Raw genomic sequence first — 22,026 nt, 5'->3', positions numbered from 1 at the left:
ACGTGCCGCAATCACGCGCCGCGGAATTTGCACATTTGATATTTTTTTCCTCGTCTGTTGCATTCGGTGACGGTCTTTATTTCGCACCGAAGCGCGATACATTTATTCAACGATGCAAATAATTTAAGCGCCACCGGATCAAAGTGCGGCACCCCGATGATCTGGGGAAAATATTCACCGTAAATTCTGCATATACGAAACAATTTGCATTGATTTAATCTCTTTAAAGTAAAAAACAGAACGTGCACTGATAAATGTCACTCGAACACAAATTCTTTTTATTTTTCAAATTATTAACGATTTTATAACGAAAAATATGTGTCGAGATATCTAGAAACGGCTATTTAGATAAACTAGTGATTCAAGTCAATAATGGTCAGACGTGCCTTTAGAGAACTTTCATATTCACTTTTATATTCACTTTTCTGATATAAAATTTTGTAAATTTTTATTATTATATTTTTTTTATTAAACAAGAAGATTGCCATAAAATAGCTTATATTTATATCAATAGAGTTGGCAGAGTTTTTCTTTGTTTCTCGAAATACCGGAAATGTATCTTAACCGATAACTATCGTCGCGTCGGTTCGCTGCCTCCGATAATTATACGAATCGTCTCTACGACTACTGGTAACCGTAGATAACAGTGATAACTCACCAACGGACAGGTCCATGTGAGCAACGGTTTATTCCCGAGGTGCGCGAGTTTAGCGGCCACCTCGCAGATAGAGCTGTCGAGCGCTGCTATCACTGCCTTTGTGTTGCTCTCACCGACAGCGTGGATGAGCGCGCCGAGGCCCCCGGTTTCCGTCTCGCACGTCACTGAAAATTAATTAATCCGAACTATTAGTTTGAGCGAGACAAGGATCGGAGAATCCGCCCTTCGAGAGCTTGTTATCGCGATGCGCCGCGAGAGAAAAAGAATAAAAAAAAAAAGACGGGCTTGACCATCAATTTTGATAAGCTCACTATCTTCCTCTCCGAAATGACAACAGACATTCTCTCTTTTTCTCACGTTTCGCTCGTTATAGTTGACACTTAACAGCATCGAACTCGCTTCGTCGTATCATTGAAACAAGATTCTATTCAGATACACGCATCTTTATACAAATACATGCGATGGTCTATGTTTGTGCAGTAGCCGGCGATTGTGTAAAATATAATGGAGTAGACAAGACGATGGAAAATGCTATTAGAACATCCTGGATATGGATCTTTTGTACTGATACTCGAGGATGGCCCTCTGCGCGAACCCGATCTTCCTTTGCGATCTCTCGCATGCTCTCGAGTATCAGTTTTATGCCACGCGGATCATATTATGTACCAAATGCGCGTCGTCGACGGTCAACTTTGCGTCTGTTATTTGAGCAAAGTCTCGTTATTTCCGGAAAACGCATAGACCTCTTCGTGGTTTGCCGGCACTTAGCAGCCGAACGCATTATCGGCTGAATCTCGATTTGAATACGTAATTGGATTATTGGACACCACGTGATTCATGCGCATATAAATTTAGAACCTCTTGATACCACGTAACGGTAACGCGCGAATGATTATATTACGGTCGCTCGATATATATGATGGATATACATATAAGTAATATCGTATGCAATATCGTATATTCTGCATGTGTACAGAACGAACGTTATATTAAAATTTAACATCATATCTCTGGCGTGTACTGAACATACACACGAGTGAGTATAATTAATTAACTGTGCGAAAAAAAAAAACTTAACTGTCCCGTTATAGCACAATGGCGGTTCGATTAATTGACATGTTCGAGATTACAATCCGAACAAGGTTTCTTTCATCGTTTATTTCCGCATGTGAATCCTCGTGTATAATTAAACGTCAAAATATTACTAATCAATTTTTTATAAATCTCCGAATACTATTTCGAATTAAATGTTAATGCTGAAAATTTTATATATGACAAATTTGCAGCGTTCTCTTTTTCTCGATTCTTTTAAATTATCGATAGCAAAGCCGTATCGACAAGCTCACTCGGACAAATAGCAATATACTCACGGGATCTTGGCATCACGCTGATCGAGAGCTCGCCGGCCACGTCCGGCGCGGCCAAGTAATCCTGCATCTCGGTGACGTTGATCTCCCGGTCGCATCTCTCGCCCAGGAAGACCACCACGTCGCGAGCCACCTCCGTGGGATAGGTGGACGTGCACGAAATACGAGTGGCGTCGGCCGCTAAAGGGGGAAAGCACCCGGATAGGATCGCGATCGGGAGCCACCACCGAAAACAATACCCGGCCATGGGCCCTTGGACCCTGCCGATCACTGTCGTGACGTCACTGCCACCGCGGACGGGAAACGAGACTCTGCCCTGTCGATTCGCCGCCCCTCTTTCACACTCGATGACAACGGATGTTCTGAACAGATGATACAGCGAGATTAATCTTTTCGTGTTTCGAGGCTTTTATAGGCGAAAGTTTATTTGAAGTTATCTTTTACGTATTTTATTTTAAGAATGATATATGTATACATATAAAATTTACATCAAAGAATTAATTTTGAAGTGTATTATATAAATTCTAGTTTGTATATTGTCCTTATTAAAAATCAGATTATGAAAAACGTTACAGCTCTAATCTTTATTAATAATTTAATTGTAACATAATGTTTCTTTTACGTATATTTTTTGCTAATAAACATATTGATGATAATAATAATTAATTATATTAATAAAAATAATAATATGACATAATAATAATTAATTTTTTGCTTATAATAGGATAATTAATAGTAAATTTGCGATTCCCGATCTACTCGGTGAATAAATTCATGTTATTTCTCGTTCTCGTCATTCTTCACAATCAGATTCAAGTACGCGTATCGTGAAGAATTCTTGTATGTACGCGAGAGAATACACGGGATGACCCGAAGGTAGATGTAGCAAAGCTAATAAAACCACGACGATTCTTTATTTGCCGCGAAATACGTGATAAAACGCGAGCGTGTTTTCTTTTCCTTTAATGCTGCGAGAACAAGCAGCAGCCCCGCGGCTTAATTAGCTCTTTGACACGCCGGTCGAATCCACTGGCGGGGTGAGATTTCTCTAACGAGTCGTGAGCTTTTTCACGCGAGACAGAATTCATGGAATCTCTTTCTTCTCGCTTTCTGCGGCTTGCCATAATTACGTACGAATGCTAACGTGAAAAATTAAGTAAACAAAGTTATATAAGCTTCCGTAATTCCAACGAGCAACAGACAATCGGCGCGTTATATATTTATGAGTCCATGGAATATTGTTTCTACGTAATACTATTTCTCGAAGGATTTTTGTATGCTTAAAATAAAAAGAGAAAATGGAAGAATAGATCAATAATGGAAGAACTTATAGAATGTCTTAGCAATCTTCTTTCATATCCTTTTTGATTAGACAAATAATTTTGTGATCTCAAAGTAAATTGTTCGCAGTTATAAAAAATTAATATTTAAAATTCAGAAGGTTCTAAAAAGAATCGAATTTTTTTCCGAAAAAAATTACAGTATTGTTTACGAAATTCACAGATAAAAATGCGAGAATAAATTCCAGAATGTAAGATTTATAATTGCATTTTATTTATTACAACCGTAGTTACGTAGGTTAAATGTCATCGTTGATTGATGAATGTTAAAATAATTATTCCACGCCCGTGTTAACTATTGCTCGCTTACATTGACGTGCAATATCTCGTTAATCTCGTTGTCACCACAATGAGATTTATATAGATCGACTGAGAAAAAGGGCGAAAAATGTTGTGGAAACTTTTAAAGTGAAAAATCGCCGAAAAAGTCGCTTTTTCCGTCCTCGTCATACGTGGCCCATGATCAATCCATCAGCTTTAAAACCTTTTCGCTGGAACGCGCGAGGATAAAAGCAACAAAGAGACGCATCCTAGTTTTTCACCAAGAACGCATTGGTTATCGTGTTCTCTCATAAAAAAAGCTATGCACTAACTGCGTGCATTTTTTTTTACAACGTTACTGTGCGATCAAAACTACGCGATACTTGTTTTTACACCGCTCCCCGTTGTAATCGAAACTAATTCTGTTTGTACAGAATTTTTGGACCGGTTGTAACTAGATAAAAGGATGATTGCTGTCTCACGTTGACACACGTACCGCGACAAAGGCCACGTGTAAATTTATGATATTTATCGAATTACTTTCATTTAGATTTTATCGATATAACAATCTTTCGCAAAATTTGCTCAATTGATACCTATTGATAATGATAATAACTATCGTTATACCATTATATCTATTGGCAATGATAATTACTATCATTATTTCGAGAGAGGAAAAGTGCACTTTATCCATCGCGATGGAATATTAAATTGGTCTGGGGGGACCAGATATCGATGGAGAATTCGCGGCGATAAAAGATTTAAGGACAGAAATAGACAGATAAATTTTTCCAATAGAAGGAACATTATTCTCTCTCTCTCGATTGTTTTTTTTTTTTAAATGTAAGTCTTCTCAAAGTCAAAAGCTTTTCACGTGTGCAAGCCCATTCGTGTTATCAAATGCGCCCGAATCAAGGGGCTTTTATTCCCGGCTGCGAAAAATTTAATTCATGTATAGACTGTAAATCTACTTGGCGAGCTTGTTTAAAAATTCTTCCAAACACTCGAATAGAGAATAATTTATATTCACGTAATCCTCTCGCGGACTTGCGTCAACACGCAAAACACGTCCGAATGCTTTTCATCTTTTTACACAATCGCGATTGAATTATCCGAGTCGTGCCGACGCGACTCCATACATATATACATATATATATATATATATATATATATATATATATATATATATTTGTCGCAGGCACACATCCAGGCGCTAGTCTCAATTTACGGTGGACATTTACGATCGACTGGGAAGCTTGTTACGCCGGGAAAATTGCCGTGATGTAATTACGGGGCACGTAACGCCGAGCTATTATCGTCTAGCACTTGATACTTGATTAAAGACAATCGTCGGACTAATACTTTCCACTGATTTCCACTCTGTCGTTTCTTCTCGTTAATCGCAAATTAACTAGGCAAATTTGTGCGAACGCGTGCCTGCGAGGCGTTCCGTGATTTTCGCGTTTACGAAAGCCCCGGAGCAACTTTCCAGAACAGGCACTGAGATGAGATGCATCGATTCCTGATACTCGTTATACAATTTCCGAGCGGGAGAAACTTTGACGGCCGATCCGAAAAGTGCGAGATTATCGCAACTCGACATTGGAAACGTACGTATATATGAAAGGTATCGAGCGATATTGAATAAAAATGACGCGACGAATTCTCTTGGATTTTTTATAGTTGCTCGTCAAAAAGTCACTACTTTATAGATGATGGTAAGAATTGAACTAGAACATTTCCAGTCGAGTCGCAAGAAGATCTGCTAAAACGATTACTTTTATCCCGGTAAATCTATATCGCTAAATTCATTTTTACTTCCACGAAATTTGCTTCCAAGTATTGAAATTTGTTTTCATGTTTTACAAAAAACGAATAAAATCAGCAAATTTTATTAAATAATGACACTCTCCAGATGAAATAATCGCAAGAAAAATCATTAGAAATGCATATTGTCTTAATTTAATATCTATCAATATATAATATCTGATATGCAACGATGCTTTATGTAATCCTATATGTTACTCATTATTCCGTAATGACGCTACATTGGAATCGTATTATATTCATCGCGCGAATCGATTCTCCAATTATAGAGTTAAGTTCGGCTTTCCATAGCTAAGTCCCAGTGAAAGATTCGATTCTTAATATTACATAAGTCACTTTCGCGATCACACAAATGCAGTTCCTTTATTTCTTTCTACATCCTCGTTATTCGGATCAATATGGCGTTCGCTTATCATTAAAATTATATTATTTCTCTCTTGCGATCTAATTATATTATACTTTATCGGAAATTTACTGCAATTACTTATTACTTGATACAATTAATCTAATTTCTAGAAAATTTTACACTTGAATAATAAAATTTTCGATATTATAATTTTGAGCAAAAGAATGAAATGCCCTTTTTTAATAAATTATTTAACAAATGTATGGAAATTAAATATACATAATTTTATATTTTATTATTCATCTTTAACTGTATTTCTAAAAGCACGTTTTACTTTATATTTTGACGCATATTTTTTATAATGCATAACAAAATATTTGGTAAAAAATGTCGAATTTTCAATGTTATAAAAAATTGTATTTCAAAAATAATATTATTATTCAAGAAACATCTTCTCAAAAACATTCCATATTTTGATCGAAACTGTACGAGCCGTCAGCGACTGCCTAAAGCAACTACTCGATCACTTAATTCCTATAGAAGTGTAAATTCCGAAAGCCGACGACACATTGTTGGCACATTGAATCCGGTCCAATTCACGTCAACTGCGGAAAGAATGAGATCAACAGGTGACGAATTTGCCGTGGCATAGAGCAAGATAAATTAGCAACCTTGAGAAATTTCACATCGATAAAGCTGTTGCGCTGCTTTTCAGTAATTTCGAAATAAATCGCTACATTGAACGCCCGGTTCATTTACTTTGACGTGTAATTTTGCCTTTTTCGAATAAAATTTTATGCAAAATTTGTTCACGGATAAATTTAATTAAAGAAATTTAATTCATTATCTATCCTTTTGTACCAGGGTTTATAAAAATAAAAGAAACTTTAATTGAAATAATTTTTAATTTAAAAAGAATTAAAAATGTAGAAATAAATTGAAACGTAGACAAATTATTTTAAATATTCTTATTTAGGAAAAAATATTTTAATACATTTTTATAGTATACATGTATCTATTTTTTTCTATAAATATTTAAAAAAAATATTTTAATACATTTTTATATCTATTTTTTTATAAATATTAATATAAAATATTAATATTATATTAATATTAATATTAATATTGATATTAATATTATATGTTTGCCTAAAAGATGAAAATAAGCAAATAACATTTACCAATTATTTTCAGTAATCGTAGAGATGTCATATATTGTAAATTGGGGGGAAAATGGGGTCAACTGTTATTTCTACGTAACTTTGGAACTAGTAATGATATATTGTTAAAACAGCAACGGACATATAACTGTTAATATGATATTAGGAAATATATTACATCTGTCTTAAGTATATAATATATTTTTGTTACATATAGAAATTTTTTTTTATAATATAAAAAACAAAGAATTTAGAGAAAGAAATAATTACTTGTAATTCTACTAAAATAAAATTAATCTTGTTTAATGACAAGATTACATTATAAAAAGAAACTTAGTCCCTTAACGTACATTAACATCAAATAATCTGTCATATACAAATCTTTTTGCAATTTTTTCTTACAATTAGCATAATTTAAAAGATGCTCTTGATAAATAGAACACAGAAGTTTACATTTTAATAGATTAGCGAATTTTAGTGGATACATTTTTTTTATCAAAAGAAAAGATAAGTCACGTACCTGAAAAGTATTACACGTTGGCGACGGAAATCTTGTTTGTTTGGGTCGACATCTCACGGTTTTTTTGCTTCTACATGATGACGTCACGTTTATGCGTTGCGTCCTCTTCCTCAATTAAACGCTCTTCTGCTCAAAGCGATGAAAAGCTTTCTTCAAAATGGATATCGCGCGACCCGCTTTCGCGCCTTCATTTTTGCTACATTTTCCCGCATCGTCGTCGCAGGAAAAACACCGCGTCATGCTAGTTTTTAGATTCGTCAGAATTTAAAGTCCCGTTAGCGCATACAGGGAAATTTGATAGGGAACCGAGAAACATTGACCGAATTTATAACAGCAACAGTTGCGCCATTATTCCCATCGCGACGTTTGCAATTTTTTGTTCAAGGTTCGATCGAATAATTACAAAACTTTCACGTATTTTTTTCAGATTTGCTGGCCGTTGACCGATTTTGTCGGACGATATTTGCAATTTTAATCTTTCATAAAGATAGTGATAGTCGCAAAATTATATCGGCCAAAGAATGCAAAGTTCAAAACGAGTTCCATTCGCGTAGCTGGAGAGACTGTTAATCTAAAATTTTTCGTATTTAACGCGTATTAGAGATATCTTTGTAGCTGAACAGCAATCTTCTAGTTCGTTATACTTGTTCGATTGGGATGATGGCTAATCTCGAGTTTCGCAGCTATATCCGTTTGTACAAATTGCAGTCATTAATTTGATTCTGTCTCTGATATCTCCATCCTCCATAGAAATATACAAACGCACACACACACACACACATGACTATTCACAGAAACGTTCGAGTTTCGAACGGTCGGCTGTTAAGCTTTCTGTTACCCATTCGCGTTCGCTCGTGTACCATTTCCAAGTCCCATTTCCGACAACTCTCCTCCTCTAGAAACATCGTTATCTGCGTATAACGTCCATATGTTATTGCCGGGATATATATCCGCTTCAGGTTTCCGAGACAGAGAAGATGGCTAGAGCGAGATCTTAGCTCCGATCAGCTGTCAATCAACGGCAATAACATACGCTCGCTTATGTCGAGCGCGCTATTTCCGGACTACGTTCGTCCGCACGATGTCGTCGCGACCATGAGATCGGGATGACCGATACGACCTTGACTCCGACTATACGTATGCATAAGAGTCCATCCCGGAAGCGGGTCTATTTGCGAGGATGTATCGACCAGAAGGACGTTGGGGGGACGATGGCGCTGGATCGAGGTCGTTGTTTTTCGGGTTGTCCTCGGGATGGAAGGAAGGGAGAGGCGATGGTGAATCCTGGCGATACTGGGCTTACTCGTCCCAATTCGCAAGTACGTCCTGATGCTGCCTCATTCCGGCATCGGAACGGCTCGATCCGCACCGATGGATGCGACATCCGAGGTCCAAGCAGGTCCTCACATCATCACGCCACACGAGTATTAGCCGAGAATTAGAGCAAGCCACCCGCCACCAAAATCTGACGGGATTAATACCTGAACCGATTACGTACGGGAGGCACGATGATTGACAGCAGGGGCGATGAGGTTGTGCGCGCGTTCTCGCAGCATCTGTAACAGATAATGAAAGCCGCTGATTGCGAGAGCTGCCGATATGATTTTAGGTTAATCCGGGGACCCGGGCTTCCGGGAGGTATTACGCGATGTGTGGCGCGAAACAATAAGCCCATTCGTCGAGTGAACAGATATTGTTTGGATGCTTATTAACGGAACGCATTTATCAAACCTGTCAGAAATTTTGAACGGAAGTTACACGAATGGAAAGGATTGATACTGCGCATTTGTAAAGCATCACGATTATACGCAAGAGAGTCCACCTAAAAATTGCGAATCCTATCGCAGGATTAATGTCGTCGTGTTCTGCCGAGACATTACCTTGCGAATAAAGTTCGTTCGTCGAAAATAGAACTTGTCATTTAATTCCGAATCGAGCAAACGTTATCCGGATGCTGAAAACGCATCTTGCTTAAATTTATTACGGAAGTTGGAAGCGGATTTTGCGGGAGCTATAAATAAAGATTGATAGGACGCGCGTCGTGTAAAGCGTCATGCAGCTGCAACTGCTAATGAAAGCCCGTGGCTTACCTGCCGCGATTAATCCTGGCTCGATCTTATCCGTGTTCGTGTTATGTGTGACGGACTAAGGATAAATTAATTAACCCTCTGAGCCCCATAGACATACTATTTCGTTAAATACTAAACTGAGAGTGAATCGAGCATTATCCAACTACAGTTATAAATGACATTTTGCGGAGAAATTATATAAAGGGTTTATGCACATCTGCAGTTCTGTCGTGATCCACGACAGAATTAATAACATACAGTTAGATTTTTGAAGCGCAATTAATTTTAACGTATGCGTACAACGTCACGACTGAGTTCTGAACTCTGTGTGCAAGGATATTTTAATTATTATCCACCGTATGAATATTAAAAGAACGTTGTCCAATTTAACGCTGCTTTCGTTTAGTCAGAAAATGCAAATTCTACGGTGTTAACATCTATTAATATGATAAAATGACTGTGTGTGTGTTTATCTTTCGTGATATTTTATTTTAGCGTGCACGCTTTTTTTTTTAAGTATAGAAAAAAAAAAGCTGTATAATCGTCGCCCAGATAAGTATGTAAATTCGCTAAAGAACATTATCGAGAGATACGATTTGTTATATTCCGACGGATTCTCATATGCATAAGCTAATTCGTATTTAACGAAAAGAGCTGCCGCGGAAAAATAGAGGATGGAAAATTTGCAAATAAAATAAAGCGATTATGCGAATGTCGCGGTTTGCGATAATGAGTAAAGTTTTTCGATTATATCTGACGTGTGCATCTATCAGAATTGCAGTGACAGTTAGATAGTCGGATTTCTCATCTCTCATCGTGAAATATGAATACATAAAGCGAATCGTTCATAAATATATATATATATATGTTTTTGCCAAACAGATCGATCTCGAAGGCTCGTATATCCTAAGCAAAGTTCTCATCTTTCGTTTCTGTAAACTTGCTCTCCTAACGCGAATGACTGCGCTGTTTTATTAAACTTCGGAAATGGATGCAAATTATAATCGTGTATAGCGTTTAAAAAGAAATGGGGATGCATCTGTACGATTCTATGTTTTTAAACATCACGAAGAAGATTCTTTAAAAAGGAGAAGCGTATCTTTTTAATAAAATTTTTTCAATTAATTCTCTCATCAGAGTGCGTGGAATATAAATTGTATTAAAGAAGGACTATACATCGATAGTCCATTGAAATCCGTCTCTTAACATAAATTAGATTAGAGGGTAGACTTATGCGTAGTCCAAGCTTAAGTCATCCCTTACCTCGGGAGTCAGTTAACTCTCTGAAGGATTAAATAGATCACTTAATCCTTTAGTCTAGTCATTCGATAAGAAACCTGTGTAATATTAGTACATTAGATTTAAGGATTAAGTCATTTAGTGAAATAATATTCTACATATTACAACTTTCTTATCACAAAGAATTAAATTATAACGTAATTAAGAGAATTGCTACTTTGTTTAGGATGTCTCAAAATTATCAGATTTTAATAATAAATTTTCTGGTTAATTTTGAAGCCATTTTCCTTCAGCAAAAATATTGAAGTATTGATAATTTCCAACTTATAAGTGATTGAAAAAGAAGAGCTTTCCGCAAACTTAACTTTGCGAAGTTAAAAAGTTAATACAAAACTACATTCTTCAGTCAATTTCAAGTGAAGTTTACTTTAAGAGAATTTTAATTTCAGCTTAATTATAGAAATATATATGATGGGAAAAATTAGAAAAACGATGACCTTCAATCTCATTTTCGCTAAAAAAAAAATCAGCTTTAAATTATCGGAGATATTTAAAGATAAAAATTTATCGGAGCTATTAAAAGACATTCATAGATTGAAGGGGGGGGGGATACTCTATATAATATTAATCTATTGAAGATTACATTATTTTTCTTCAAAAAAAAAAAAAAAAAGAAAAAAAGAAAAAAACAATGATACAGTTTTCATAATTAATTTTGCAACAAACGTCATCAATACATCATCACCATAATTATCAAACCGAACAAATCGCAAATTCTATGATATATGAAAGTAAATAAGAAAATTTTCCCTCGTTTTTCCCGTACGGATAAACTCACCGATGATCGTCGATATTACGACGGTGCACGTATCGATCGAGATAATGGAAATTAGTCAATTTACGTGTGCTTGCACAACGAGTATAATCCTCCAATCGCGCGGTATACACAAAAGACGACGGGCAAATTTATCCTCGTCGAGATTTACCCCGCACAATTTCCAACATCGCGTCGCAGTAGCCGTGACTTGTTAGTGGACGAACTGCACGTTTTTCCGCGCAAAAGAATCGCGCGGCGTAACGCCGGTCGGCGGAAATAAAAGCGAGCCTTTATCTCGCGATACACTACTTGCACGTCGCGCAGACCGTACATTTTTATCTGTCCGCGTCGACAGGAAAATATCGTCTATCGCCCGCAAAACATCCGGACATTTTCTGCGGGTATCGCGTTGTCCCCGGTGGCGTAATCATTTAACGAACGCGTCGGAAAAATTCACGCTCGTTTATCACAAAGAAGCTGAACGCTAAGCTGTCACAGATGTAGCCCGCGAAGAGTTTATAAAGAGAGAGAGAGAGAGACGGTATTGTCTCTTGGATTTATTTATTTTTATTATAATTAAAAATTAACTGTAATATACATGGTCGTTAAATTAATGAGATGATTATAACGACAATAATCAGGTTTTTTTCTTGTTTGTAGAGTTTTCTTTGTTTATAATAAGTGTCCCTTAATTAATCACTCGTGGATACTTCTGATAACAAAGTTAACAAATACTCTCATTATCTCTCTTTTAATTATCTCAAAATTAATTTTATTTTGCAAATGGAAAATATATTAATGTAATATTACATCTACAATTTATAAAAATAAATTATGTGCCATTGTTTGCGGTACAAAATTTAGTTTTGCTAGTTAAAAGAGAAATTCATTACGAGAAATTAAATTAATTAATTAATGTCGGAGATATATGCCTTGTATATGATTTTGCGGTGTCCAAGTTTATGTTCTCTCGTATTCCGCGTGTCCGAGAAATGTCATTCGTTCTCTCTCAATGTACCCCGCTTCGCGACATCAACGGCAAGCTTTGTGCATCGTTGAGGGAAAAACGTATCGATCCTACCGACGTCGAAATGGCGAATTTAGCCTGGGACTTGGTCCTTAACAAAGCGGGAACCAATGTCCTGGAAGATGGTCTCACGAAGGACACAAAATCTCTCCCCTTCGGCGTAATCCTCACTTAATTGCCGTCTATTCCGCCAGTGTGCTATCCGTCAATCGTTTGTGCCTTTGAAATCAATAGCGATTTACCGAACGGGAAATATTGCGGGGAAACGATTTGAATGTACGAAACAATGTAGAAATATGAGGTAGCAAAGATAGCCCACCTTTGCTACCTGATATTTCCATAATATCGTCTCACAAACTCGTCATTACCTACGCGAAGCCCTCGCGTGGGTAATGACGAGTTTGTGAGACGGTATTATGGAAATCAAAAAGATTTGTCTCAGCGCTTGTTCTTTGATGTTTGATATTGTAAGGCTTTTCGATCTCGAGATCTTGAGAAATGATAGAAAATCTAATGTAAAATAATATATATGCGACGCGATCAAAAATGAAAAAACGCTCTCAGCCAAAAATGGTTTCGTTTTCCTCGAATTATATCTTTTATTTCTCTAAATTAAATCTTATTCAGAAATAAAAAAAAAAGCAACAAACTTAAGTACTTCACAAATATATCCGCAGAAGATAAAATTGCTGTTCTTTTTTAATTTATTTATTAGTTTTCTTTAATGGAAAAGTAATTCCTTTTTATAAGTATTACGGTAAACACACACGCATACAAAGACAATTATTATATGTATTTTTTTGGTGTACACGAAATTGTTTGAACAATAGTATCAAAGATCTGCAATATTCATTATTTCCGAGATATTAAATTTCCAAAATATAATGTACGACTACAACATATACGCGATGCAGTAGCCAATACATAGGATAATGCTTTAAAATTGTTGTCAACGCGGAATGCATCTGGATGATTATTGATTTTGCCGCGTTATTGTGACCAGTTATTCAACCAGTGCAAGTCAATCATTTTATATAACGTAACCAATGGCAGAGAGCGTTTCAGATGTACAAAGCAGCAGCCAGTGCGATGAATAAGTTCTGCAAAATTGAAATAGCCATTAGAAAAAAAAAGCTGAATAAAAATGTCTATTATATAACATAAAATGATTAGAATTCGTGATAAAAAAAATCGGATGTTCTACAAGAGACTCGGCTGCATAATGGGATGATATTTTCATTCTTGTCAACTGCAGTCGAAATAATCATTAACGAAGCTATTCAAAATTAATTAATCTATTCCCTTGTAAATTTTTGACACTTATATTATCGTATTACAATATTGCACGCAATTATCAGAATTTTTTTCAAATAATTAAAATCGGTTTTTAAATGTCATTGTTAATCAATGGTTATTTGTAAAAAAAATGATTTCGTAATTTACAACATTTAATATCTCGATAAACATGCCATTAAATATAAGCTACGGGTTTTGCAAGAGTTTATCAACAATATTACAATTTTGCTCTCCTAATGTGCTAGACTGATATCCAACCCGTCGTTTGTGTGTTAACTACTCGCGTGTCGGAAGCAGCACCATTTGTTTCAATTTATAGAGCATAACAACCTATTAGTGGTATCATTTGGTTTACTCACGAAAGACACGCGTCAAAGCCGTCGAGAGAATCCGCACGGCTGTCGACTACTCGGAAAATATTGGCTCCCTAAGAGAAACTGCAACACGGTGCAATAGAAAGGATGAACATTGTATTTCTTACTGAGTCTGGTATATATGCCCAACGGAGAGGAATGCGCGCGGTAGAAAAAGCATTGCAAACCACAATGCGAACATGGTCTCCCATAGCGCCGCTCGTAAATCATTTATTAAGCAGACGCAGCAAACTTGCCCGTCCAGCAACGTGCTAGTTTGAGAAGATCGCTTATTCGAGAGAAAGTCATTTTTATTATCGTCGAATCGTGCTTTTGCATATATGGCATAGCGATCAATAGATGAAATATGGTCTGAAAATCTAAGATTCTAGATCGAGAACGTTGAAATTGAAGGAAACGTTGAAGACTTTGAAATGAAAAAAATCTTACGTTACGCTCATCTCGTAAAAAAACAACTTTTTCTGTCTGTCAGAATTATTTACCACAAAATATTCCGGTGGAAAAAGAGTACAGCGCCTGTCGAAATTAATTCTGTACACCTGATATTTTTTAATTCGGCATTGTGCGTGGGGAGTAAGAGATCTCCATTTCTTTTTCTGCACGAAATGAGATGAATTTTTCATTAGCCTAGACATTCTGACGGGAACACTACATATTACCTGCTTTGCAATTTCAGTACGGCATGAAATTGTGCTGGCATTTACTTTTAATTAAAAGCTTCGTCTTTTAACAATCAAAGAGCTCTATTTAACTGTATTTGTTAAGCAATTTCTTACCGTAATGGAACCTGATAATCATTACATTGTATGTACAGAAGAAGCAATTAGCTAAAATTAAATTATAAAAAACCTGTGTTTCCCTCCCAGTATTACAAACAAAATTTCTTCAATCGAGATAATGAATAATATTAAATTATTTCTATTAAAATGACGATTCTGCTTCTCTCTCTTTGTCACAAAATTAAACATTGATTAACTTCAATTTATTTAAATTAGAAATTCAATCAATCGTGTTGCATTAAGTATCAAATATGTTTAATTTATTTTATTATCTTTGTGGGCAAAATTATCTCGAAATTGATATTAGTACTGATCGTGAAATATAAATATATCTACCGAATTAACAGACAAAATGTTTTTCCGATTCTAATAAAATGATTAAGGATTAAATTTCGATTCAACTTTTCTTCAACGATGCCTTGATGGAAGATAATCGCTTGCCAAAAGGTTACAACAAACTTTGGCTACTAAAACTTTAAACTACTGTTAAATCAAATAAAGTTAACCAAAAACAAAGTACTGTTATTTACATTCTCGAAGCTTTCCTCGCCAAATTATTTAATTTTTATTACCAAAAACTACTTTCTTTTATCCTCTTTAGTCTCTATTATGTAGAAAGAACACATTCAGATGTAGAACTTCAGATTGCAACATACAAATGTCTTCCCACATACCCGGTCATGCGATGATTTCATCACTATATCATTGTGTCTCCGGCTCACGAAATTGCTCCGCAAGATGTGGGAACAGCTTTCCCCAAATATTTGCAGGCACAAACCAGATCGCTTAACTTAAGACGGAGCGACGGAAGTTGGGCGTAACAGTTGCAGCTAGCTACTACAGTATCTCATTCTGACGGTGTGGCCTAGTTGGAGGAGCGAATAAGATAATAAAGTCGATTGACTGAGAGGTGGGTTTTCCATTTCGGCAGATATTGTTTCGCAATACACATGCCAGCCATTCGTAGAATGCACGCGAAATTGACTTTGCTCCACTCGGACATGATTAGTTTTCGATCGAACGTAGCGCGTAGCATTTCGGATGAAAATATTTAGTCACCAAAAACAACTGACCACAGCCCGGACAGCGGTCTACCTAGGTCACGCCTGTATCCAATCTGGACCGGCTTAGGGATGAAAACTTTTCAACACTGCCTAGAGGACAGTTTGGAGAACCCTTATCTCAAGCCGAAGGGACAGCCTGATACACAGTAATCAGGCTGTCCCTTGGTGGACTTAACTTGGTCGAAATCGATATAAACGATCCACAGAGAAAAATTTATAACAAGAAAAAATACGGATTCCCGCTATCATTAATCACTGTCATTATATTCTGCAACAGTTCTTGTAACTGTACGTGCTTATCACCAAGTGGCACGAACTGATGGCAATCTAATAGCTATAAAATGATAGCTGTACAAATAAAAGTATGATATCAATAAAACAACGGCTTTATTATTTCTGATAGAATCTCAATATCGATAAAATAACACATGGTCTGCACGCGCGCGAGCGCTGTAGAATGTCATCATGTATTGTATGTATAGTATATTATAAAAAATAAACTTTTAAACGCCCCACATATAGAGGTATCCAAACAAAAAAGTTAAATTATCGACGAATTTCTTTCTTCTCTCCCCTTCGCGGAAACTTTCGTATTTTATTCCGCCGACGCGTTTCTCACGTTCGCTCCGAGAGATTGTGAAACCAACCCTTAAATCCGCAAAGGAATATATGTATAAAAAAAAAAAAATGCGGATGTTTGACTTCGAACCGTACTATTTTCAGTGTGTGAAAATGAACGGAGAGCTAAAGCGTTCTGTCCTTGTTAGTCGTAACGATGTAAGTCGCCACTATAAACATTTCGTAGCATGTCGGGGATATGTACGAGCGACGCTAAAAATACCCGACAAACCAGAGGCTCTTTCAATATTTCCCCGTCATGGATAATTACCGGCTCGTTATATAAAATTGCCGCCTCGTATTTTCCGATAGTCGTAACGAAAATATGGTGCGTTTCCTCCTTTCCCCTCGATGTTCTCGGTTTATCATCGTCTACATGAGAGTCTGCGAGGCAAGACGACAACGGGGACGAGAGAGAGAGAGAGAGAGGCGAGCTGTTTATTTAAAGATTTTATTAATCGATACAAAGTGCCTTTAAACGCGAGAATTAACTCCCCGGGTGATATCTAGGCGATTTAAAATTCGTCGATCATGTTACTCGCGTATGAAAACAGAAGCTCGTTATCCCGTTGCGAAAATGATAATGGAAATGTTATTTTTCAATCAACGTGCACGAATGAAACACGCAAATGTCTCGCGTATTAAATATTCTTGTCACCCGTATTGCTTAATTGTACGTTTTACAGCGGAATAATTCCACCCTTACAGATCGCGTGCCACTGTTTAATGACAGATTCATTTTCATCCAATTGTTGAAATCTTTTATTTCCGACATTCCTCGTTATAATCTAGATTTTAATACGGTTGGGAGAATTGCATCGTGAAACTTGAGCATTTTTCGCGTCAGTGTTTAGTTGAAATCCGTAAATAAATTTACATCGGACAGCGTGTAGCGAGCGCTACGAAATTTTTCACATGTGACCTTTTTCGCGTTTCAGAATATTTCGCGGACTTAAAATCACGTTTGCGTACTTTCTGCAAACGCGAGCTATAAAAATGTAATTTTATTAAACATTCCGCTCGCGAGATGTGCGCGTTAAAACTGTTGCTTATTGAAAGTGATCAAACATTCGAGATATTATTTTACTCGAGTCGAGAGATTTTAAATATCGGCAATTAAGCAAAAAGGCGCTATACACGAGCGGATGGAAATAAAGTTGCCAACTTAATCATCAAACCGCGCGCTCGTGGAAATCGCGTCGCAAAATTTATTATATGTTCCCGAATACTTCCCGCGAAAATCCACATATCGTCGCTTTAGTAATGAAGTTACAAATAAGTGCGGCAGCACATTTCCCGCCATCGTCGGCAAGGCACTTTCATTTCGTATTCCGTGCAGGGGAGCGATAATGGTGGATCAACGGCGGCTTCCTGGACGTATCCTAATAAAGGATACGATCGAAACTCGGAGATCGACCTTGGATAAACGTTATATTCAATATTACCGAGGATGAAAAAAAAAAGAAAAAAAAGGAAAAGAAAGTTCCCCTTTCTATCCGAATTTATATTTTGCATCGGCGCAATTTTTCTCGCGCGTTTTATCTTTACTTACTTTATTCGCCGATTTTGCACGGTATTAAATGGATAATTTGTAAATTGCAGCTAAATATTATCAGGCTATGCTACTCTCATTAATGACAAACGTTCAGCGAGATTTATGCCCTTTCTCGAACGTGAGCTTCTTTCGCAAATCTCGATAAAGATGCCACGTGCGATTTCGGCTCCATGTGTCATCGGGACTTTTTCTAATGAAACTTTTAGAAGTATAAAGAGACTCTTTTCCGGGCAAACGTTCGCGTCAACTTTCATCGTCCGTTCTGGCAGGATAGGGTGCGATAGGAAGGTCGAAAAAAAAAAAAATATTCAGCATTTTCTTCGTGTACAAAGCGCAAATATGTACATTGCAAACTGTCATCGTTCCATCGCTTACGATCTCTTGAATAGGAAAACGGGGAAAAATATTTTCAGGACAGGTAATTTTCACTCTTTCGGTTTTCGCGGCTCTCTTATTCCTTTCTTCGTACGAAGTTCCTTCCATAATCAAGGATAGCAGGTTAGCGAGATACAAAACCGTAATTCGATGCCGCTCATCTCGTTTCATAAAGCATGCAGCCTTTTCGTACATACCACGCAAGAATTTTATTTTTTTTCCTCTCCCATTATCACAGCGCGTTTTTAAGAGCGACCCCCTCTTTTGTAATGCATTTTGTTGCGCGCCAGTAGAATGCAGGCGTTTCATCTAGCGTCAGTGCACCCCGGCTGTAGTCGACAATTCAACGTATTTGAAACAAGAGCGGAGTTATCCTAGCCGGCCGCTAGGATAAACGGGCAGCGATTAACAAATATCTCGTAAACCAGTGGGTGTCGTTGTGTGCATTCATGTACAAGAAATTCCTTTGAATTTGCGCTTTGTGCAATTCTGATATAATTTGCGGAGAAATTAAATTACGTTCATATCAGAGTCGAAGGAGAATAAGGAAAGAAAACGGAGTTGAGGCGGAAGTAATTGCAAGAATTTTCTGTGCGAATTAGTAATCTGCGTTTAAATAATGGAAATTGAATTTTGTTCTTTTGAAATGGCGAATTAAAAGATAAATTAGTCGTAATTTAATTGAAAAAGGAAAGATGAAAAATATTTGAAAGATCCTTATATAGGATAGTCTCGCTGTAGAGTTGCGTAGTGTGACATTGTTTATGTATTGGCAATCAATTAATTATATATTAATTATTTAATTATATAATAATTATTTAATTATATAATTAATTTATACATTATATATTAATTTATTTATATATTAATATATTTATATATTTATTATACATTTATTAATATATTTATATATTTATATATTAATTTATTTATATTAATTTAATTTTATATTAATTATTTAATTATATATAAGCAATTAATTATATACAAACTATAAGAAATTGATTAAGAATTAATTTTTAGAAAGTGGACCGAATGCTGCTAGTATGTTTAACAAGTGGCCAGAGAATTCTCCGCCGTGAGATTGTTCGCAAACATTTCCCCGATCATGTTTCTTGTTGTGATATCCAGAATCACATTGCTTAACCGCTTAATTAATAGGTCGGGAGACAGGGTCGAAGAGGGTCGATATGCGAAGTGCGTGGGATATGGCCCGCTCGCTATGAACCGTCGTCCCGCCATTTACCGTATCACGTACGGAGGAGGCCGCGCATATTGCACGGCGCGCGGCATATTATCCGCAACACATTCCATCCTTCCCTCGTTCCATCGTTCCTGCGAACTGTTAATTCTCCGTATCCTCGAGCAAGTCGGAATCGGGCATTTCTCATTTGTTCAACAATTAAAGAAATTACGCTTTTAACGCCGCGCGTTTCGATTAAGATATTAAACTTCTCCTCCCCGCGAGGACTCTTACACTCATCGGAGAAACAATGTTCCCATCGCAGTAATCTTTGGATTAATTCCAAAGAGGATCGGCGACAGGGGTCTGGATCGAGAATATATTTTTGTCGGCTGCCAAAATTCCTCACCGCTATAATAAACTTTCAATTTCTTTATAAGAAAATTCCACGTGCGAGGAACTTATATCCGCCATCTCGGGGAAAATTGATTTACATAAAGTTATCGCCTCGTAAATGTTCGCTGTTCGGCCACGAGGAGAGGGAGAAGCAGCTTCGAGCTAACAACGCGATCAACGTGCGTCGTCTCGAGTATACTCACGGGACAATTACCGACGATGGCATTTAAGCCGCGTCTTCTCCCGATGCCATCGTACCCTCCTCACGGCGCGAGGACCAATTCTTGAACAGGTGCCACTGTCCCCTCGTCCGAGAATCCAAAGTGCTCGTTCACCAGACAAAGCGAAACCTCTCCAAAGTGGTACACATGGTTCGAGTCATCGTCCCGCACCGGACCGACAACAATAACAAGCGACTTGATCTCGATCGCGCGCGAATAAAAAAAAAAAAAGAAAAAAAAAAGAGAAAAACAAACAAAGAATCGGAGACTTCCCGATCGCAATTTCGCAATCTTACGATTCTTCTCGCGATCGCGGGATCGCTCGCGCATACAGACGGCTCTTTCAAGCCCGCGTAGCGCACATGTCCCGCGTGCCCGCGTGTCGCGCGCAACCCCCGGGCCCCCGGGTCGTTTTTGTCCCCCTCGTCGACGACAAGCCGATCACAACCCTCGCAGGCGTCGAGGCTCTCCACCGTTGGCCTACACGCCGACGATAACGGAGAACGGAACACGCGCTTGTGTATCGGGACGTGTACCGAACGCTCCGGCGCTCGGTATCGAACTGACTGCGAAAGCTCTCTGCGAGCAGCAGAGCTCTGGCCAGCTCACTCCTACTCTCGACGAGACGCGCGACGCCGGCGACGAAGAGATGAGAGCGGCGGCGGGCGAGAGCGCGAGTCCGTCCCGGGGAAGCCGAAAGCACCAGCGCGCGCGCCAGCAGCACCAGAGGGTAGGCCAGATCATCCCTACCTACTCCTTTGCGCCCAGAGAGAGAGAGAGAGAGAGAGAAAGAGAGAGAATGAGAGAGTGTAAGAGAGAGAGAGAGAGAGAGAGAGAGAGAAAGGAGAGAGGGGTTCCTCATCGCCGCAGACTTTTCCCCTGGCCTCGTCGTCGTCCTACATCCAAATTGTCCTCTCTCCATCTCTCTCTCTTTCTCCTCCATTTCGCGGATCGGAATTGAGAGAAACTGCGGTTTGATTGGCTGCCGTCGAAATGGAACACGCATCTCGTGCGGTCAGCGTGCGTCTCGATAAGGTTGTCGTCGAGTACGAACCCTTATACGGCAGCGCTTTTAGTTCTTCAATTGTAATCGAGCCCTTATGAAATCCATGAGACGGGCAAAAATTTTCTATGATCTTGGTGTACGCGGAATTAATCGATACGATGGAGAAGATGGGAAATATATTCATATGCGTGCTTCCGATCGTGAGCTATAAAATTAGACGTTCACGTTTTACGGTTTGTGCCCGTTTATCCCACGATTCTTATGTACCGTTCATTCCAGTGATATAAACGCGCATTATATGGACCATCACGCGACCATACCACAAGCATTGTATCTTTCTATAAATAGTTAAAGTCACGTTTTACTGTCTCGAGAACTTCTACTATCTTCCACATGTTCCTTTTTAATGTCTAACGTATAATAGAATGCTAAAATAAAAGAAGAAATTATAATAGAAAATTATATTATAAATCTTATTATGTGTATAATGTTGTACATTTATATTAATATTTCTTTTCTCTTTTAATT

At 37.6% G+C, this 22,026-nt stretch overlaps 2 protein-coding genes across 3 annotated transcripts in view; both read right to left on the bottom strand.

The window, feature by feature from the left end:
• LOC126848771 (retinal guanylyl cyclase 2) overlaps window positions 1-20,911 on the bottom strand; it is a 41,130-nt gene extending 20,219 nt beyond the window's left edge. The window contains exons 1-4 of one of the 2 annotated variants that reach the window (XM_050589951.1): window positions 20,475-20,911; window positions 7,480-9,035; window positions 2,029-2,387; window positions 659-822 (exon numbers count right to left, since the gene is read on the bottom strand). In XM_050589951.1, coding sequence (XP_050445908.1) covers window positions 659-822; window positions 2,029-2,272 — 408 coding nt within the window. In that variant the 5' untranslated portion in view covers window positions 2,273-2,387; window positions 7,480-9,035; window positions 20,475-20,911. Of the gene's footprint in view, window positions 1-658; window positions 823-2,028; window positions 2,388-7,479; window positions 9,036-20,474 lie in introns of those variants that run through there. The other variant, XM_050589952.1, reaches the window with a different exon arrangement.
• Window positions 1-22,026, bottom strand: part of LOC126848798 (L-allo-threonine aldolase) — a 117,502-nt gene that overhangs the window by 79,741 nt on the left and 15,735 nt on the right. The window lies entirely within an intron of this gene.

Source organism: Cataglyphis hispanica, chromosome 4 (genome assembly GCF_021464435.1).
Source record: "Cataglyphis hispanica isolate Lineage 1 chromosome 4, ULB_Chis1_1.0, whole genome shotgun sequence".
NCBI classification, from domain to species: domain Eukaryota; kingdom Metazoa; phylum Arthropoda; class Insecta; order Hymenoptera; family Formicidae; genus Cataglyphis; species Cataglyphis hispanica.
The sequence above is the reverse complement of the archived record's forward strand: the minus strand, read 5'-3'. Positions and strand labels throughout refer to the sequence as shown.